Below are 21,116 nucleotides of genomic sequence, written 5' to 3' on the forward strand. Positions count from 1 at the left end.
CCTCCAGTAGTGACGTATCCACCTCCTACACAATGACAAGTGAACTTAAATGTACACTTACTACAAACACCCTAATGGGCAACTTGCAATCATATGCACTCACAGACAAGAGACATGTTTCAGACAGTATGGATTGAGTATTTATTTATGGCAGGGTCACCCTATATAGCCCATATTGACCTTAAACTTCCCATCCTTCTGCCTCAGCCCCCTGTATGCTGGGATTACAGATGTGTGTCAGTGAACCTGGTCAAAATTCAGTTTTTATTTGACTCGGGGGAGGAGCAGTAAATCTCTCTTTCACATAATATTTTGCATAAACTAATATTAAAATGGATCTGCATTATCAAAGAATGAGTTTTAAGTGTGATAGAGGAAGTTGAGGTGTGCTGTCTGGGCTTTAAAACCGGTCCAGAGATAATTAACAAGATTTGTAATTTCTAACAGTCCAGACCATCCTAATAAAACCAGATTTGAACGAGAAAAACTCCTTCTGATGAATGGAATAGATGGCATTAGAATCAACACATTTTTTATTTTAGTGTTTGGAGAAAAGGTTTTGCTTTGTAGCCCAGGCTAGTGTTGCACTCATGACAAATCATCCAGTTTTACCCTTCTAAGGGATTACAGCCATCACATCTGGCTTGAATTTCTGAAGGTTACAGAAGAGCACCTAGAAAGGACTCAGGATTTCTCTGGCTAGTATTTCCAAAGCATTCTTTGCAAAGTTAAAAAGATACTTGTGAACTCTCTGTAACAACAGGTTGGGATGTGGACCTCTTCAAGTGGTACAGGTAGCCATACCCCCCTCCCCCCAAAAAATCAATAAAAGCTTAGGAAGTCAGAGTTGCAGGGATGATTCAGGAAGGAAGGTCCTTGAGAACTCGGAAAAACTCCCAAGGAATCAGAGGACTTGTGCTGAAAGGCAATTGTGTGCCACTGGTAGAGGCTTGGCTGAATTCAAGGAGAAACAGGAAAATCTTCCCGCGGCCTTCTAACTCGCATTCCCTAGGCGCACCAGGAGGAGTTTCTTCCTAGACTCCTGGGGAAAAATCGTTGTGAGAGTCCAGCAGGTTTTTGAGACTGGCTGGTTCAGTTGCTGGCCATCATCCGTGGCTCCCAGGGGAGGAGACGCAAAGAGCTCAGAGGAACGGCGGGGCGTGCCCAGGCCTGGGGGAGTGCTAGGGCGTGGCCTCAGGATGTCCAATCCCCTTCGCTCCCCGCTCCACCAACCACGCGCCGCTGTGGGCGGTCCCTGTCACAGCGACCGTTCCTGGGTGCGATTTTCCCCCCTTTTTTTTCTTCTCTTTCCCCCCCACCCCCCCAACTTTGCTTTTTTTTGTGAATGAAAAAAGGAGGTCGTGAGCGGTCCCTGGGACTGCGGCGCTCGCTCGACGTCTTAAGGCTGCGCGCGTGCGGCGGCCTCGTCCGGCGCCTCGCTCTTCTGCGCGCCGCCTGCAACCTCCGCAGCGCAGCCGGGCGGCGGCGCGGCCCAGTGGCCGGAGGTCCTAGCGGCGGCGCGCAGTCCGGCTCCACGAACCTCCATGACATTGGGCGCCAGGGGCGCGCGGAGATGCTGATCCGGAAGAAGCAGTGGCTGCAGTGCAGCGCGCGAGGCTGCTCACGCGCCGCGGTCCGGCCTGGGCTTCTGTGCCAGAGTTTCTGATCGTACCCGAACCGGGACCCCAGGAGGCTGGATCTCCAGCACAGAGCAGCGGCGTCGACGGCGCCCCAACTTGCATGCGAGGAGTGACCCCAGACATCTCACTAAAATGAGCGTGCTTAGCAGGAAGAGATGTGTTCCCTACACTAGAAATTACCCCGTCACATGTAGTGGTGTAAGTACACGATTGATTTCTGTTATGGCCGGGTTGCAAGCAGCCTCTGCAAACGCGCCGCCTCGCCTTGGCTCAGCTTTCAGCGCCCTCCCCTCTCCTGCCTGCACCCAGCCTGCCTTAACCCCCGGGCTCCACTCTTCCCCTGGGCTCCTGCTGAGGCTGCTTGTTTCAGAAGGGGAGAGAAACTAACCTTTCTTGGGTGTTTTTAGGGGAGAGTATATACCTTGCATTGGCGTGGCGTGCCCCTCCCCCTTCTCTATTTCATTAAAAAATTGTATGTGCAGAGCAGCATGTCAGGTTTCCATAAGAGGTTAAGAGGTGTACATTTTTTTCTTTCCTTCATTTTTTTAGTTAAGCCAGTACAATTGGGGTGTTTGCTGACGGTTGTGGAGATGTTTCTTTGAAGTCAACTCCACTGTGGCCTCCAGCTGAGTTTTGGCAAACTACTGGTGGAAATGTTGAGTTTTGTTTGTTAATGTTCAGGTATCCCCGGATTGAAGAGGTTTATCCTGTATTTAGGCTTCTGTTTTTGTTAACGTGATCATTCAAGCTCCCTTTGGGCCTTGCTTTACGTTTTCTGCGTGGGGAGGATCCACCCCTCCACCTTCGCCCATATTACAATGTCAGCTTTCCCAGTGGGAGCTCATTTAATTCCGAATCCAGCCTTCCTTTGCTCCTCTCCTCCAGATTCTCCTTTTCTATCCATCTTCCTTGATTTTTACTTTCATTTTTTCGATTTACCTCTCTTTCAAATTTTTTTTTTTTTTTGTAAGATGCAGGATGTGGGATATCGGTTGCTAGGAGACAAGCCAGGCTCCCAGGGAGATTGTCGTTTCCTTGACAACCAGACTAGGGCAGCCACAGATGAACAAGCCTCCTATCAGCTGTGGGAGGGAAAGGGGGGCTTTTGAGCTCTGCAAAGAGTGTGTGTAGGGGTGCGGGGGTGGGAATGGGAGCCCTTGAGGTTTGTGGGTAATCTGAGCACACCTTCGGATCTGTCCTGGACAGAGTACAAAGAACTGGGAAAGCAGTTGTGCAAAAGGCTGTTTGTGAAGAGGGGAGTGGTGGTTTGGGGACAAGAGTTGGGGAGGAAATACCAGTGACTTTGGGGTTGTGAAGGAGTGGAGTGAATTGGAGGTTGTGATACCCAGGGCAGGGTGGAGGTTGGTCAGGAGTCTCTGAAGGAAAGGCTTGAGACAATTGTGAACAAATAGTCTTGAGTCACTGGAGAAAAGAGTGGTGCCAGAGGGGGAAGGGGCAGTGGGGAAGCTCACTGGGTGGTTTGTATCATCGTGCATCAGCAGCAATCCAGAAAGCAGCAATATTCTAGAGCAGAAATTATTTTAATGCTGGCATGCTCTCTCCATGGTAGGATCCTTGTTTAATAAGATAGGCCCGATTAGACAAAAGTTCTCCTGGCTTAATTGGGCCAGCCTGTATCTTAAAGAGAGATATAATTACACATGATATGCAATCTGGCATTATATAATACTATATTACATAAGAAGACAAATGCCTCCTTTCACCCAGGCTCTCTTGGCATGAATTTACCAAAACTCAAAAAATTTCTTCCAACACTGTCGTACCCATTTTCTGGAGGTAGAGACTGATGTTCACAAAAAGTGAAGAGGTTTGCCTCTTTCTAGATAAGATAGTGAAGCCTGCTGTTGCAACAAGGATGATGATGACCAGAAGAAAAAAGGGGAGGGGCAGTTGGTGGATGTGTAAGAGAAGTGTGAAGGGACAGCCAGAGAGGGGGCGGGCTGGAGTGTTCAGGTTAGATAGCAATTTAGACAGGCTGCTTCCTAAACTCATGGCCAGTGTTTATCACTCTCCTACCTGTTGGCTCGCTGGCCCCTACTGAACTCTGGAAGCAAAATCATAAGGTGTGTGTGAGTCCTAGTCATAAAGCAGCTAAACTTGGACATGCCCCTCCATTTAAGATCCCAGGCTCTTCCTCTGTGCATCCCTCTCCCATTTGCTTCCAGACTAACATGCTGGAAGGAAGTTCTGTTGCTCTCTGGGTTTCTGTCTTCATAGGTGAGATTCCCTTCCTTCCTTCCTTCCTTCCTTCCTTCCTTCCTTCCTTCATTTCTTTCTTTTTTTTTATCCATCCCATAAAGCAGAAACCACACCTACTTGGCTCTTCCTGGTGCCTGCACCTCCCTCAGCTGTCTAACTTGAGTCTAGGAACTGTCAAGGAAGATTTTATGTACCCAGTTCAGAAGAGAAGAGAGGAAGCTATAACAGTTGCCTGGTGGACAGGACCAGGAAGGAGAAGGGATAATGCAGATAGTTGCCATAGAGACTGGTGGACAGGACCAGGAAGGAGAAGGGATAATGCAGATAGTTGCCATAGAGACTAGGTCAGAGCTTGGTGGTGACCCCTTAGAGTGGAAGGGTCCAGGTCCTGTAAAATTCCAAGGAGGAGGATGAGCTTGTCTCATTGAAAAGTCCTTGCTGCACTTTTCGCTTAGGTTGCTGAGCTGCATCCACTTGCGCAAATCCCGGTTGCTATGTTAGTTGAGTATTTTAATTCTGCGTTCCTGCATGTTAGTATATAGTTACAGCCTGCCAGGGACAGAGCTCCTCTGCTGCTGCTGCTGGTGCCTTGGCGCTGGACTTGATGGCTCAGCAATAAAGTGCCTGGGCAGCCTCCAGGACTCCTCTGTGCTCAGCCTTCCTGTACCTGGGAAAGCTTACTCCAGGTGGCTCTAGCCCAGAGATGCCTCCCTGTACACAGGGAATGAGCAGGGGCAAACTGATAACCCTCGGTGCACTTCCCCTGCCCCTTCTCCCTTCCCATCCTGTTTACCCCTTCTAGAAGGATGGATGCCAATGGAGAGACTGTCCTCAACGTCTCCTCAGCTTTTTAACCACTGATACCACACTTTATAGAAATGCCTCTATCTGTTCATCTGATCCATTACTTCTGGGATGGACACACTACTACTCTGCCTGTCACCAAAGGAAACTGAGGCAGAAATTTAGGATAAGCTTGACCCTCAACCTCCTGCAGCATCCAGTTCCCCACATAGACAGTTTGTCTGGCTTCTCCTCACAGAGCCGGAGAAGTGAGGAACTCCAGTCTAAGCCCCTTCCTCTGTAGGAGGTTGAAAGGTTCTTACTCTTGGGAGCTGGTTGTGGGATGTTGCAGGTAACCCAGATAGGGGATGGCAAAGCCCATGGACCACAGAGTGTATTGTTCTGGGCCAGGACTCCCTCCATCCCTATCTGAACGTAGGTGTTCAGCTGAGTAGACAGGTGGGCATCACAGCAGAAACAGAGTAAGGAGGGAGGGGAGGCTTGTGGATTCGGCAGGTACACAGAAGGGCCCCCTACTCAAGAGAGGCTGCCAGAAAAACCTCTCCTAGCCCATGCATAAAAGAGGATAGGGTAGGAGAATGGAGGTGAGCGTGCCAGGGGAGAGCTGCTGCCCAGCCCCACGTGTCCATTAAATTTTAAAGTGACTCTGCATTGGAGCATGCTGGGAAGGGGTGGGGACCTGGCCACAGGGCCGCTTCTCTCTGCTGCTGTTCTGCTGCTACAGCTCCAGGGAAGAGGAAGGAGCGCTAGCAGGCAGATTCCCTGTCTCTGGGGGAGTGTGGATGGGGCCAGGCGCAGGGCAGATTCTGCCTTGGGATCCCTCACAGACTGCTTTCAGGCAGAAGCCCAGCTGCAGGATGGTGGGGACCAGAGGGAGCCAAGTGATCCATCTGGTGGCATTGTCCTACTCTGCCTGAATGAGCGCCTGTCTCCTAGGGCCCCTGCAAAACTCCTTCCCTGAATGCTGCCCACTCCTCTCTCTGCACATTAACATTAATGTCTGACAAGGCCACAGACCCAGTGGAGGACAAGGCTGCTTGCATTGACCCTGGTCCTCAGGTATAGCATGCCAAGCGGTCCTGATATCGCCTTTTTCTTGCCCTTCAGGTCCCAATTAATGGATTCTGACATGGATTATGAAAGGCCAAACGTAGAGACCATCAAGTGTGTGGTGGTGGGTGACAACGCCGTGGGCAAGACCAGGCTCATCTGTGCCCGGGCCTGCAATGCCACCCTCACCCAGTACCAGCTTCTTGCCACCCATGTACCCACAGTGTGGGCCATTGACCAGTATCGAGTATGCCAGGAGGTAAGACCACAAGGTTCCTTGATTGGGGGTCCATGCTATGTATCTTGAACTGTAGCTTGGTGTCTCTGGAGCTCATGAGAGCCCCCTAGGGGTGTGGCAGAGGTGGATAAAGTAGAAGGAGCTCCTCAAGAGAGAGCTGAAGGAAGTCCACCCCCAGGGAGGTAGCTTTGACCATTTGTGTTTTCATTGGTGTCCTGGTTAGGGAGGGTTTCTATTGCTGTGATGAAACACCATGACCAAAAGCAAGATGGGGAGGGCAGGGTTTATTTAATTTACACTTTCACACCATAAGGAAATCAGGACACAAACTCAAACAGGGCAGGAACCTGGAGGCAGGAGCTGATGCAGAGGCCATGGAAGGGAGCTGCTTACTGGCTTGATTTCCCTGGCTTGCTCTACTTGCTTTCTTCTAGAACCCAGGACCACCAGCCCAGGAACTGCACCACCCACCATGGGCTGGCCCCTCCCCCATCAGTCACTAATTAAGAAAATGCCCTCCTCCTGTTGAATCTTTCTTTTCCTTTCTTTCTCTCTCTCTCTCTTTCTTTCTTTCTCTTTTCTTTTCCTTTCTTTTTTCTTTTTTCTTTTTCTTTTTCTTTTTCTTTTTTTTTGAGACAGGGTTTCTCTGTGTAATTTTGGAGCCTATCCTGACACTCACTTTGTAAACCAGGCTGGCCTTGAACTCATAGAGATCCACCTGCCTCTGAGTGCTGGGATTGCTGCTGGATCTTATAGAAGGATTTTCTCAATTGAGATTCCCTTCTTTCAGATGACTAGCTTGTGTCAAGTTGACATAAAACTAGCTAGCACAAATGGGTAAGCTGGTGGCTAGGAATCTAGCTTTGGTTGGGCACCATGACCTGTGCAATTGTAGCCCAAAGTAATAACATTTCCTCCTCCAACAGTAAGTGTGCTCTCTTGAGGTCTCTTCTGTTCAGCATGGAGACTACCCTTGTTATTCAGTTCCCAGAGATTTTAGGTGGACTGTAGGTTGTGTGAGACACAGTTACCAGCCCTGTCCTCATAGCCAGGGTTGAGCTGGCATCTTTCCTAAGAACCATTATCTTGTCCCCCATGCCCAGGTGCTAGAACGCTCCCGGGATGTGGTAGATGATGTCAGCGTCTCCCTGCGCCTCTGGGACACCTTTGGTGACCACCACAAAGACCGGCGATTTGCTTATGGAAGGTAAGAAGTCATGCAGGAGAGTTTTCATTCCTTTCTAAGGAACCTAGTGACTCTCTGCAGTAGAAACTATGAGGAAAAAGTGGAGGAGATATGGTGGTGGGTATTCCCTGGGACTGGAGGCGTCGTGGGCTTAGAGACCTGGTTTGAGTCCCAGCTTTACAACCTACTGGCTCTGAACATTTCTGGGATGACTTTTCTCACTGTGAGATGGTGATCATTTCTTTCTTCCTTTTTTCTTTCTTTTAATGCTGGCCATTGAATCTAGAGCCTTACGTACACATCATAGGCAAGTGCTCTACCACTGAGCTACGTATATCTCTAGCCCTTTGTAAAGCAAAACAAAGAAGCAAAGAACTTTATTTTGAGACAAGGTCTTCCTCGGTTGCCCAGATTGGCCTTGAACTAACTATTGCCCAGGCATCCTTGAACTGGAAGTTTTCTACCTCAGCCCCTCAAATATTTGGCCTATATACCACCAGGCCTGGCAAAATAGTAATTTGTGTGTGTACAGATGTGTATATTGGTACATACATGTTCGTATATGTGCAAGTTGGTGGGAAGGGAATCTTGCACCCGTGTGTAACTGTGGAGGCTAGAGGACATCAGGATGTCTTCTTTTACCTTCTTTTTTTTAAAGACAGGGCCTCCCTCCACCCCAGACAGGGTTTCTCTGTGTAACAGCCATGACTGTCCTGGAAGTTGCATTGTAGAACAGGCTGGCCTTGGACTCACAGAGGTACATCTGCCCTGCCTTCCAAGTGCTGAGATTAAAGGCACAGGCTACCACTCCTGTCAAGACAGGGCTTTTTACTGAATCCAGAGCACATAGTTTTTGCTAGTCTTGCTGGCTAGAGAGTCCAGGGATGCCTGACACCCCCCCCCCATCTCCATGCTGGAGATACAAATGCTTACAGCCATTCTTGACTTTTTATGTGAATGTATGAGATGAGTACTGGGGATCTGAACTTACATCGTCATGCTTGCACAGAAATCATTTACCCACTTAGCCATATCCCCAGACCCCAAATGATAACTTTTAACTCATAAGAGAGCTATGAGGCCACATGGATTTTTGTGCTTTAAATATATAAATTGTAGTCACTATCATTTTATATTATGTGGAAGATGGTGAAAATAGGTTCATAAGATGGGGTAGGCTGTAGCTGAGAGGACAGGAGCAGGCAGACATATTTTCCTCTTTTTGGTGCCTGTAACTTTACTCTCCCTCTCCCCCTTCCCCCAGATCTGATGTGGTGGTTCTGTGTTTCTCCATTGCCAACCCCAATTCCCTCCACCATGTCAAGACCATGTGGTACCCAGAAATCAAGCATTTCTGCCCTCGAGCTCCTGTCATTCTGGTGGGCTGCCAGCTGGACCTGCGATATGCTGACCTGGAAGCTGTTAACAGGGCCAGGAGACCCTTGGCTAGGTAGGGGTACAGGTACTCAGGGAGAGGGAAGGGGCATGGGGGCAGGGCATTGCTATGGCTCCCTGCTCAGCCCTGAAGGAGTCCCACTGACCCTTACATCTCTCCATCCATTTGGAGCAAATTCACATCACTCACTCACTCACTCACTCACTCACTCACTCACTCACTCATCCTTCTGTGTCATTGTATACCATTGTGGGAACAGTCCTGTGCTATATTCAGTGAAGAAAGACATGAGAAGAAGACATGTGTGAGAATATTTGTATGAAAGGGCCTTATAATTCTGTGATGCTAATATAGTTGGCTCTTTGCATCATTGGTCCCACATCTGTGGGTTCAGCCAGTGTGAATGGGAATGTCCAGACTCCCCTAACCCCTGTCATTTTTCCTTAAATGAAGCATGATAACAACTATAGCAGTGGTCCTCAACCTTCCCAATGCTGCGACTCCTCAATTCAATTCTTCATGTTATGGTGACCCCCACAGCCATAAAATTATTTTCATTGCTACTTCATAACTGTAATTTTTGCTATTATTATGAATCATAATGTAAATAGCTGTGTTTCCTGATGGCCTTAGGCGATCCCTGTGAAAGGGCTATTTGACCCGCCCCAGTAGGTTGAGAAACACTGAACTATAGCATAGATTTATATTGCATGGATAATCTAGAAGAGGTTTAAATGAATAACATGGATATGCACAGGTTATGTAACTACAATGACACTTTATATGAGGGACTTGAGTTTCCACAGATTTGGAATCTGAGGGGGATCTTAGAACTGATCCCGTTCAGATACCAAGGGACATCTGGGAGCTTATTAAAGGGCAGATGCTGAGTAGACCCTCCAGCCTGGGAAAGAATGGCCAGGCTCTCTCCACCACCAACACAAGTTTGTTTTCCCTTCTTGCATGTCCCAGGCCCATTAAGCCCAATGAGATCCTCCCCCCAGAGAAGGGTCGGGAAGTGGCCAAAGAGCTGGGGATCCCTTACTACGAGACCAGTGTGGTGGCGCAGTTTGGTATCAAGGATGTCTTCGACAATGCCATCCGGGCTGCACTCATCTCCCGTCGTCACCTGCAGTTCTGGAAATCTCACCTGCGCAATGTGCAGCGGCCTCTACTGCAGGCACCCTTCCTGCCCCCGAAGCCACCGCCCCCCATCATCGTGGTGCCCGACCCCCCCTCCAGCAGCGAGGAGTGCCCCGCCCACCTCCTGGAAGACCCGCTCTGTGCGGATGTCATCCTGGTGCTGCAGGAGCGCGTGCGCATCTTTGCCCACAAGATCTACCTCTCCACCTCCTCCTCCAAATTCTATGACTTGTTTCTCATGGACCTGAGTGAGGGGGAGCTGGGGGGCCCCTCAGGGCCAGGGGGCCCCCACCCAGAGGACCACCGGAGCCACCCTGAGCAACACCACCATCATCACCATCACCACCATGGGCGGGACTTCCTGCTTCGGGCAGCCAGCTTTGACGTGTGTGAGAGTGCAGATGAGGCTGGGGGCTCTGGTCCTGCTGGTCTCCGGGCTTCAACTAGTGATGGTATCTTAAGGGGTAATGGAACAGGGTACCTACCAGGCAGGGGGCGCGTGCTTTCTTCCTGGAGCCGAGCTTTTGTGAGTATCCAGGAAGAGATGGCAGAGGACCCTCTGACTTTCAAATCCCGGCTGATGGTGGTGGTGAAGATGGATAACTCCATTCAGCCGGGGCCCTTCCGGGCTGTTCTCAAATACCTGTACACAGGGGAGCTGGGTGAAAATGAGCGGGACCTCATGCATATCGCCCACATTGCTGAGCTGCTAGAGGTCTTTGACCTACGCATGATGGTGGCCAACATTCTCAACAACGAGGCCTTCATGAATCAGGAGATCACCAAGGCCTTCCATGTTCGCCGGACCAACCGGGTCAAGGAGTGCTTGGCAAAGGGCACCTTCTCAGGTATGGCACATGCTTAGAAGACAAGGGACTCTCTCCAGGAAACTTTCTGAGGGTCATGTGTTAATCCCCTTAGTATTGGGAGTTGGCTTCAGCTCTCAGTGCCCTGGAAATATTGTTGCCCTCCTGCTCAAGCCAATTGCTCGAGTGTCTGTGGCCTATTACACATATCACATGGTTCCAGAAGTCTTGGGGGTAGTCAGGACCCAATGACTGCCCTTGGGGCTGATTCTCCAGCTTACCCACTGTGTCCTTACATGATGCCTCTTCTCCTCCTGGACAGATGTGACCTTCATCCTGGATGATGGCACCATCAGCGCCCATAAACCCCTACTGATTTCCAGCTGTGACTGGATGGCTGCCATGTTTGGGGGGCCATTTGTGGAGAGTTCTACCAGGGAGGTGAGGCTGGAGATGGGAAGGGAGAGGCTGGGAGAGACACTTACATCTTTGAATTTGAGATAGCATCATTAATGGTACTTTCCTCAGCATTGGTCATGTTCTAAGTATAGTGATGGACTCAAAACAAGTTTATGAGATGCTTCAAATAGCCAAGAGTTTTTCAATATCGCAGGAGAAGGAATAATACTCCCTTAGTAGTTTGGAAAACTCTTCCATATATATCTTATCTAATTTACCCAGACATACATATAGCAAGCTGAACCTGTTATTTGCAAGAAAGGGATGCCCTGAGAAGTTATGCAACTTGTACAAAGTTATGCAACTAGAAAAAAGAGGGTATGTCTAGAACTCAGGATTGACAGGTCCTTGGTTCCTTCATTAAACTCTGTTGCTTCTCTGAGGCAAACAGAACTGCCAGAAAAGCCTGTGTTCCAAGCTGAAGTCAGCAATGTCTGCAAAGGAAGGTTTTAGTATTATTGAGCTATGGGGAGACCAGAAGATAATGGCATTGAAAGGGGTTTGATATAGATCCATCCCAAGGAGGGGGAATGCATCCTTGGGGCCACACAGCGATGATCGAGAGTCAGCCAGGAAGTGGAGATGGAGGTATCCTGGTTGTATGATACCTGGCTCTGGAGTGATTGGAGCAGGAAATGGTAGACTGGGGTGTGAGTGTGGCAGAAGGGGCCCACTTGCATCTCCTTTGCTTTTGCTTTTGCTAGTTCTAGGAACTGGCTGGCTAGGCTGGAATGGACCAATCAGACTCTAGGTGTCAGAGCATCAAATATAGAATATAAAAGCACACAATGGATACAGACCCCTTTCTCTCTGGTCAGTGCCCATCCTTAGCTGACCCATCCTTTCCCTCCTCATTTGCTACCCTCTCAGGTACTAACAGCCTAGAGTTGGAAGGGGTTTGTTGACAAGTGCCTGTTCCCTCTTTTCCATCTTCCCAGGCAAGCAGAGCAGCCCAGACACAGCCCTTGGTGTTTTCTATAGTCTCTGTCTCCTGGACCACCAGTTGTCCGTCGTTCACAGGATTCTACTTTGTACAGATGTATACAATTCAAAGTATCCCCATGCAGTTTTCCCAGCTATATGTAATTTCTTTGGAGAGCAGGGACATGACCTTTGACTTCTGCCAGATACCCCTGCTGCCCCCCAACGCAGTTCTCACCCCTTAGACCATGCTCACCAGATCCTTGACTGAAAACCTGAACTAAGAGCAACCAGCAATGACCCTGGGTGAGTTAGAATATGAGCTCCCTAAGGTTTCTGGAAAGGACGTGCATAGGGAAAGAGGAGCAGAGTGGTTAAGAGCTGAACTGGTCTCTGAAGAGGGAGCAGGAGCTGGATGTACAGGGTATGGGGCCGGATCCTTTGAAGCCCTAGGGGCCTGTGTGCCCTGAGCATTTCTCAGCACCATAGACACATTTTAAATCGCCACCCGATTCCCAGAAAGTCCAGAGAGATATCTGGCGAGAAAGCAGTTTTTGTTTTCCTGCTGCTCTGAAGAGATCCCAGAGGCCCCAAGCAGCATCGTTGAGCAGCCAGCTGGTTCCCTTTGCTCATTCTGTAGCCCACTTTAGCTGTTTCCTGCAGGCACTGGGGGCTCAGGGGACTAGCTGACCCAGATGGCCCCTTCAAGCATCCTCCTGATAGAGTGGCTTTAGGAATCTAGATCCCTTTAGAAGACACCAGAGCCCCACTCACTAATGCTGTCAGGTCATGGAGGCTGTGTGCCAAGGTTATGGGGGATGCCTAAGAGGACTCAGGAACAACCCAGTAGGCTAGTTGGCTGGAGGAAATTAGCCCACCATCTTCCAGGACTGAGTTATTCTGGGCCACCCTAGACATTATGCCACCTGCTTGCTTCTTCCCACCCTAGGTGGTGTTTCCGTACACAAGCAAGAGCTGCATGAGGGCTGTGCTGGAGTACCTCTACACGGGCATGTTCACCTCCAGCCCAGACCTGGATGACATGAAGCTCATAGTCCTAGCCAACCGCCTCTGCCTACCGCATTTGGTCGCCCTAACAGGTAACTAACTGTAGTGTACCAGGACCTCCCTGGAGCAAGGTCGTGGAGACCCCAGGGAGTGATTAAGTATCTTTTGTTACCTCTCTGCTCTTGGAGGGCAGACTGGAATGCCAAGGGAAAAAGTGCTCTTAGAATCAGTCTGCTGGGGGCTGGAGGGATGGCTTAGTGGTTAAGAGCACTGGCACCTCTCCCAGAGGACCAAGGTTCAATTCCCCCATATGGCAGCTCACAACTGTCTATAACTCCATTTCCAGGGGATCCAGTACCCTCACACAGGCACATAAGGAGGCAAAACACAAATTCCAATTAAAAAAAAAAAAAAAGAATCCAGTCTGCTGATGTCTGTGGATTTTTCTTGAGGACATAGATGTGCAGAGTGTGGTGGTGGAGTGGTGATAGGGTTACCTTGGAGGTCTCATGACATCACAAAATGGTCTTTACAGGTGATGACACTTTGACCTTCACTCAGGCAAGGTCAAGACATCACAAAGAATAGAACATATTTCTGCTTCTGCTGTAGGTTTCTTCTTCTGGTCAGCTTCCTGTTCCTTTCTTCTTCCCCTCCTTCCTCTTCCTTGATGTCACCTTTTCTTCCTCTTCCAGGAACAATCTAGCACTGACTAACCCCATATAGTTCCCCGAAAGGCTTGTGAAAGCTGGGCCTGGCACTACAGGCCATGATCAGAGCTAACCAGAGGCACAGACAGAAGGAGCCTAAGTTCAAGTTTTGCCTGAGCTGCAGTAGAAGTTTAATTGTTCTGGGCAGTTTAGCAAACCTTGTCTCAAAGATGGGGGATGGCAATGGGGATGTGGCTTAGTGGTGGCATTTGCCTTCTTGTGAAAGGCCCTGGGTTTAGTTCCTAGTTTCAAACACACACACACACACACACACACACACACACACACACACACACTGTTAAAGTCCCTCTCTTTTCCCCTGAGGAAACTACATTGCCCAGTACTCTTACAGACTCACTCCCTTACCGTCTATAGTTTTATCATCCAAGCATGCTTCATTTAAATGTTATGGCTTGATTTTGCTTTTTCTGTTACTTTTTACATTTCATTTAGTCAGTGAGTACCTGCCCATTTAAAAAAAAAAAAATTGTTGAAATACAAATTGTCATAGTTTGCTTTCTGCTGCTGTGATTAAAAAAAAAAAAAAAAGACCGACTTGGGGGAGGAACATGTTGATATAGCTTACAAGGGAAGCATGGCAGGATCTGAAGTGGAGACCAAGGAGGAGTTTGCTGCCTTGATGTCCATGACTCACTGAGCTTGCTCTCTTATACATCCGGGACCACCTGCCTAAGGTTGGTTTTGCCCACAGTGGGCTGGGCCCTCCCACACCAATCAGTAATGGAGAAAATGCCCTCACAGACATGCCTCCAGGGCCAATCTCATGGAGGCAATTCCTGGATCTCGGTTCCCCTGTTGTGGAATATTACTTTAAGTATGCAAAGGTGTGCTGCATTTAATTATGGGAAGGGGTGTGTTCTTTCACCTCGCTTGCCTAAGGCACCTGATTGGTCTAATAAAAAGCTGACGGCCAATAGCTAGGCAGGAGAGGGCCAGGCGCAGCTGGCAGGTAGAGAGGAGGAGTTTAAGCTTGGGAGAAGAGAACTAGGGAGAAAGATGGGGAGAGGGTTGGGGCCGGCCAGCCAGGCAGCTGCCAGTCAGCCACACATGGAGTAGGACATGCAGAATGAAAGAAAGGTAAAAAGCTGAGGCAAACAAGTTAATTTAAGTTATAGGAACTAGTGGGGCAGAATAATAATAATAATAATAATAATAATAATAATAATAATAATAAAGACTATTAAAACCTTTAAATAACACTAGGAAAAAAAGAGCTAGTGGGACAAGCATAAGCTGAGGCTGAACATGTCTTGATTTGGGAGCTGGTTGGTGGCCCAAAAGAAAACCTAGTTTGTGTCAAGCTGACAAAAAGTGGCCAGCCCACTCCAACTCTGGTCTATTAAAAATACATTTATTTATTTATTGTGTATATGTGTGGTGGTCTGAGGACTTTTGGGGGTTGGTTCTTTCCTTCATTCTGTGTGCTTTGGGGATCAAACTCAAGTGGTCATTTTTGGCAGCAAGTGTCTTTACCTCCTGAGCCATCTAAATTTTTACTGACTGAATTCCTTTCTTTTCTTCTCTTCTCCTTTTTTTTTTTTTTTTTTTTCTTGAGATGGGGTCCTCTGAAGGCTAGACTTGTTTCATACTCTGATCCTCCTGCCTCCACCTCATGGATGCTGGGATTATAGTTGTGCACCACCACACCTAGTTTATGTGATGCTGGGATGGAACCCAGGGCTTCACGCATGGTAGGCCAGTACTCTACCAACTGAGCTAGAACCCCAGTCCCACTATTCCATGTTCATGATGTATTAATATAATTCTTTCCCACCATATTTCTTGTAAACTGGCTATTCAATTTAGGATCTAGATCCTGGTGCACTTAAAAAACAAACAAACAAAAAAACAAAACCAATTGCCTTATGGGTTATTTCTCTTCATCAAGAGACAAAGATTGCCTTATTTTCTCTCTCTCTCTCTCTCTCTCTCTCTCTCTCTCTCTCTCTCTCTCTCTCTCTCTCTGTGTGTGTGTGTGTGTGTGTGTGTGTGTGTGTGTGTGTCTGTGTGGTTTTAGTGGCTATTGAGTAGTATCACTGCCAATTAGTATCAACTAATTGGGTGCTGCCAAAAGATGCTATCCCTACTCAGCCATTCTTCAAAAAGAGACATAGCCATCACTTACTGTTTGCTTACCCAGGAATCGAGTTTCTGTAGGAAAGACAGTAACACTTGGTTCTTTCCTTCCCTATATACATTTTTGAGATGCAGCTCTTTTCTCCCACCTTCGAGAGCAACCAATTTGTGAGTGTGTGTATATTTTTAAAGCATTACCATGAACAAATTCAGTTGGTTTCATTTAATTGTATTTATTCTTTTATTTGTTTTTTTTTTTTTTTTTAAGACAGGATCTTATAAAGCCCAGGATGGCCTTGAACTTGCTATGTGGCTTAACCTGGCTTTGAACTCCTGGTCTTCCTGTCTCATCCTCCAGAGTGCTAGCACTGTAGGCATGCATCACCACAACCAACACATTTATTCTTACTGAAGTTCAAATACTATACCTTTAACAATAGCAGTCTCTTCATGTTTACGCTAGAGTCCTTGGCTCCCTTGCTGTCTGGAATGAAAAGGTCTTAGCTCTACCCTGTACCTTTCTGTCTCAGTGCTGGACTCAGCATTTCTGCAGAACACCCTGGTTTCTTTGTGGTGATGAACCCAAGACCCTGGGCTTACTGGAAGTCCTGGTTTCCTACCATTGACAATAGAAATGCTCACTGATCTTGTGATACTTCCTGTTTCCAGGTCTTTCCTGTGGGAGAAGCTGGAACAAAAGGATTTATCTTATAAGGATTAAATACCTCATGGCTTTATTCTGCTACTTTTCATTAAATTCAGGACCAAAGAAGTTTGTTTCCTCCATATAAATGTTGTAATGTAAACTGGAAGATCAATGTATCATTTGTTAATAAAGTTTAAATTAATATAAATAAATAGATTTAACCCATACAGTTCCAGATCAGAGTTTTCAACAAACATGAGGCTTCAGGCCCTCTTCATCAGTGGCTGAGGACTGTGAGTCATATCAGATTATGGTGTGGGACATATGTAGTTTGAAAAGACTTCTCAGTAAGCTTAGCATCTTTCTCATTTCCTAACCCTACTCCACTGAGGTCTATTTCCCTCCAATAGGAACAAACTTAAAGTCTCCCATGGATTTTCTGGCCTGTTGGGACTTAGCCATGGCCTGATGAGTTTGAATCCCTCCCTGCAGTAATCCCCTGATGTGGTCCATAGCACTGTGGGTCCTTTGCCATGTTTCTTCAGCTGATTGTTGGCTGTTTGTGTGTGTCACAGAGCAGTACACAGTGACGGGGCTGATGGAGGCAACCCAGATGATGGTGGACATCGATGGGGATGTCCTTGTGTTCCTGGAATTGGCACAGGTATCACTGTAGGGAAAGAGATTGACAAAGCTTGATTCCAGGCTCTTTCTGCCCATAGGCAGAGTATAGGGTTCTGGGAGGTGATGCTTGGGGTGGTGTATAGCCTTGGCTTGCCAGCTGGGTGAAGTTTATGTCATCTTATATACCAGGAAGCAACTAGAGAACTTTTGGATATCTACAAAGAGAGCTAGCTGTCCATGAGATGGAGGGGCTGAGACTGTAGGTCATCAGAGGGGCCTCCAGAATAGGGCTGGGGGATTCCCCCTCTGAAGTTAACTGCCTGCCTCCTTATTGTCAAACAAAGGAGTCACAGTGCCAGGAATTTGGTCTTTGAGTGTGGCTGCTGCCGGGTTTTCTAAACTTGGTTGCCCATTTCTTAGTACAGACTGTTTTGTCTGCAGACAGGACGAGAAGGGAACTCTGTGGGATATGAGCTAAGAAGAGCAGATGCCAGAGAAAGGGCACATGGAATATGAATATCAGTAGCACAGATGCTGGTGGCAATTGAAGGGTTGGTAATGGGTCCTAGGAGCTCACATCAAGCATTGTCTTGCTCAGTTCTGGGTTTACCTGCTTGGGGGAGGGGGGCACTTCATGACTGCAGAGCATCTGTGGGCACTACCTAGTGCTGCTGCACCATAGGCCACTATGCAGAGTCCCTGCTCCAACAGGAATGCATTTCTGTACCATCCACAGTTCCATTGTGCATATCAGTTGGCCGACTGGTGTCTCCATCACATCTGTACCAACTACAATAATGTGTGCCGCAAGTTCCCTCGAGACATGAAGGCCATGTCCCCAGGTAAGTCTCTGTGCCAGCCTCAGCAGCTTGTGTATGTAGTAGCTAACCTGGACCGTGGGCAGGGTGGGCTCAGTGCTGACCTGTGGCTGCCTCCTAACTCAGCACCGCTTGCATTGTGCTCTAGAAAACCAGGAATACTTTGAGAAGCACCGGTGGCCACCCGTCTGGTACTTGAAAGAAGAGGACCACTATCAGCGTGCACGGAAGGAACGCGAGAAAGAGGACTATTTACATCTGCGGAGGCAGCCCAAGCGACGGTGGCTGTTCTGGAACAGTCCCTCATCACCATCCTCCTCAGCAGCAGGCTCGGCGTCCCCGTCCTCCTCCTCGGCCGTCGTCTGAGATGCTGCCACCCTCTTCAGATCCTGCTGCTGTTGTCCTCGTTAGCCCGTGTCCTTCTGCTCTCCTTTAACATCCTCTCCACCCCACAGGGGATGAGGGAACTCACCTAACCGGGGCCCTGAGGGCAGAGCCGTTCTCACCAGCCAATGTGGCTCAGGCCAGGAGGAGCCCGGCCCTGCAGATCAAAACAGGGTCCACCTACAATTCCAGGAAGGGCAGGAAAACAGCTGTCCCAAGGTGGGGAGCAGGAAAGAGCTCAGAGCTCTTGGTATTTTCTCTCTGGACTTGACAATAGAGTCAGTGGAGGAAAGCTTCCCTGCACGTGGGCTTGTCTGCATCAGTCTCTGCTTTGGCCAGGGAGGCAGCTTCCTCCCCAGGAGCTGGTCATGTTTTTTGTTTTTTTTTTCCCCACCAACAGACTTGAGGGGTGCAAGAATTTTGTGAGCACTGTCCCGTGGGCTTAATCAAATCCTTGCCTGAGAAGGCAGGGTAGGAGAGAAGTCAGCAAAGCCCATGTCAAGGCGTCTACACTGAGTTGTGGCTGCTAGGGAGAGAATGGAGCAAACTGCATCCTGCTAGCATCTTTTCAGGGCTGCAGGCAATGTGGACCTAGTGGTGGGTGGTAGCATTGGTTCAGCGTTCAGGTTTGTAGGCAGTACAATGCGAGTCTTCTACTTCACCCCTCCTGCACTCCTCACATTTGGTCATGAGTATAGAAGGAAGGGTGGGTGCAGTGCTCAGCAATCCCATGATCCTCTAGGCTTCCTGTCTCTGGGTTAACACTGATTTTTATGGGGTGGGGCAAAAGCAGCCCAACAAATGAAAATCAAACTCAAAAGAAAAATCACCACCAAGACCACTCTATCTTTTGTCCCTCCCATGCCCCACCCTAAGAATGAAGTCTCCAAAAGAGACCCTGTAGGGTAGGGTGTACATTTTTATAAAGCTGAATGGAGGCCTCTATAATAATGTGGCTACAAAGGGTTAGTGATACTGGCCACGCCAATGCCTTTCAGGAGGATTTGTACCCTCAGCATCTGAGGATGCTGTTGCCCGAGGCTGGATGGTTATAGGTTGCAGGGAGGGCTTTGACTTCCAGGCTGAAGCGGCTCTGAACTTTTTCCTTCTTGCTGCAGGCTAGCCTCCTCTTCCAAGGGTGACTTCACAAGTTGTATATGGAGCATGTGCTTTTGGGGACAGGGTGGGTGGGGCGGGAGCTTTGGTCAGGGGTTAAATGTCAGGAACAGACACACTGAAGAACAGGCCAAACAACCCAACCTGGTACTGGTTGAGGATAAAGGGAAGGAGAAATTTTAGTCCAGAGAGGAATCTAAGTGGCTGGAGAATGAACACAATAGCTTGAAACCTCCTTGGGATAAACACCGGGCCGCAGTTGACACTTTCCATTTCCTAATTATGATCCGTACCACATTTTATCATATTTTAGACTTAGGAGGTGAAATCCCATGAGGCAGTAGGAAGTAATGACTGATTCCCCAGGACATGGATATGTTGTTTGGGTCTGGGATTAAAGCAAACCCAGAAACAAATGCATGTCTGCAATCATGCGGTACTAAGACCTAGAGGGAACAGGCAGTAGCAGGTCTCACCTAGTACTGAACTCCACAGTCTGTGCCTGGACGGCCAAGACTGCAGCTGCCCTTTGGGTCAAGTCCTCTTGACTTGCCATTTGGGGAAGTGTGTTGGGTGCTGCCCTCTGCTGGCTAGTGTGCCTTCCTGCAGCTGAGTTCTAAATGGCTTCAAGTGTGAAGATGAGGTAGGTGTCTGTATGCATGGAAAAGGCAAGGCAGCCTCTCACTTTCCTTTGAGGACAGAGTTAGGGGTACATCTCCTGGAAGTTGTAGTAATAAGTAGAGTCCAGCCATAAAGAACAAGGGGATCTGGGTCTCAGTCAAGCAGCCTGAGTATCACTGGTGGACAGTGATGGACAGGCCAGTGGGAGAAAGTGAAGCTTTGAGGAGTTGGTGGAAAGCCCAAGGAAGACCAGGCCAGGCCAGTTCACCCCTCAGGGACCCACCCCCACCCCCACAGCTGTCAGAGCCAGTATGCACCAGGTAGAACCCTACAGTCTAGTAGGACCACCCAGGGGGGGCTGAGTGAGCCAGGAAGGGGGTGCAATTGCAGCCCCTCAGTATATGGGTGCTCTGGATTCCAGGGAGACAGAAGCAGGAGACACTCTAGTGTGGGACAAGCCTGTGGCATAAAAGCCCCTCCCCCAATGGGGGGCAGTGACACAAGAACATGCTACCCTGGACTATGTCACTCAGTGTTGTTTTGGAGGATGGGGGCACAAACAAACAACAACAAAAAATCCCCACACCTTTTTATATAAGGTTTCATATTTAATTTGGTCATGAATTCATAATACATTGAGTATTTTGTACCTACTGGCATGCCTTGTTTTATTTTTTGTTACCAACATGTTTCCAAGGGCAGGCAAGAAAGGACATCAAATGTGAGGGTGAAACACACTCCTATTGTTGGGGGCTGGGTACAGAGCCCAGCAAACCCTGATGTTCAACTCCAACATCTGCATGTAGGTACAACGCTTACACTCAGAGTAACATAACTAACACTGATCAGGAGAATACTCAGCTGGGGGTCTCCCTCCTGAAGCTAAACAGATGCCACAACAACAAGACACTATAGAACACCTGGAAACAGCCACCTCCTGTCCTGCTGTGTGGCTAGAATCTGTTGGAGAACCTTTTGGCAGAAGGAGGGCAGAAATAATGAGGACTTAAGAAGATTGTTCAGTGGTTTGGAACATTTGTTCTTCCAGAAGACCTGGGCTCAGTTCCAAGCAGCCACATAGTGGTTCACAACCTTCTGTAACTCCAGTTCAAAGTGATCAGATGCTGCTGTCTGACCTACGTGAACACCAGCATATCATGTACATATATGCAGGCAAAACACTCATAAAATAAAAATTAAAAAACAAAATATAAAAGTCACAAAATTAG

The 21,116-nt window shown here is 48.4% G+C and overlaps 2 protein-coding genes across 2 annotated transcripts in view; one reads left to right on the plus strand and one right to left on the minus strand.

Annotated features, from left to right (window-relative positions):
* Positions 1 to 21,116, minus strand: part of Reep4 (receptor accessory protein 4) — an 816,909-nt gene that overhangs the window by 681,520 nt on the left and 114,273 nt on the right. The window lies entirely within an intron of this gene.
* On the plus strand, positions 1,445 to 18,453 carry Rhobtb2 (Rho related BTB domain containing 2). Its single transcript, XM_051195424.1, has 10 exons — positions 1,445 to 1,838; positions 5,772 to 5,973; positions 7,056 to 7,159; positions 8,403 to 8,588; positions 9,507 to 10,525; positions 10,806 to 10,924; positions 12,813 to 12,963; positions 16,900 to 16,988; positions 17,685 to 17,790; positions 17,915 to 18,453. The coding sequence occupies exons 2-10, from the start codon at positions 5,782 to 5,784 to the stop codon at positions 18,130 to 18,132; spliced, it is 2,184 nt and encodes a 727-aa protein (XP_051051381.1). The 5' UTR covers positions 1,445 to 1,838; positions 5,772 to 5,781; the 3' UTR covers positions 18,133 to 18,453.

The sequence above is a fragment of the Phodopus roborovskii genome, unplaced genomic scaffold (assembly GCF_943737965.1).
Source record: "Phodopus roborovskii unplaced genomic scaffold, PHOROB, whole genome shotgun sequence".
NCBI classification, from domain to species: Eukaryota; Metazoa; Chordata; class Mammalia; order Rodentia; family Cricetidae; genus Phodopus; species Phodopus roborovskii.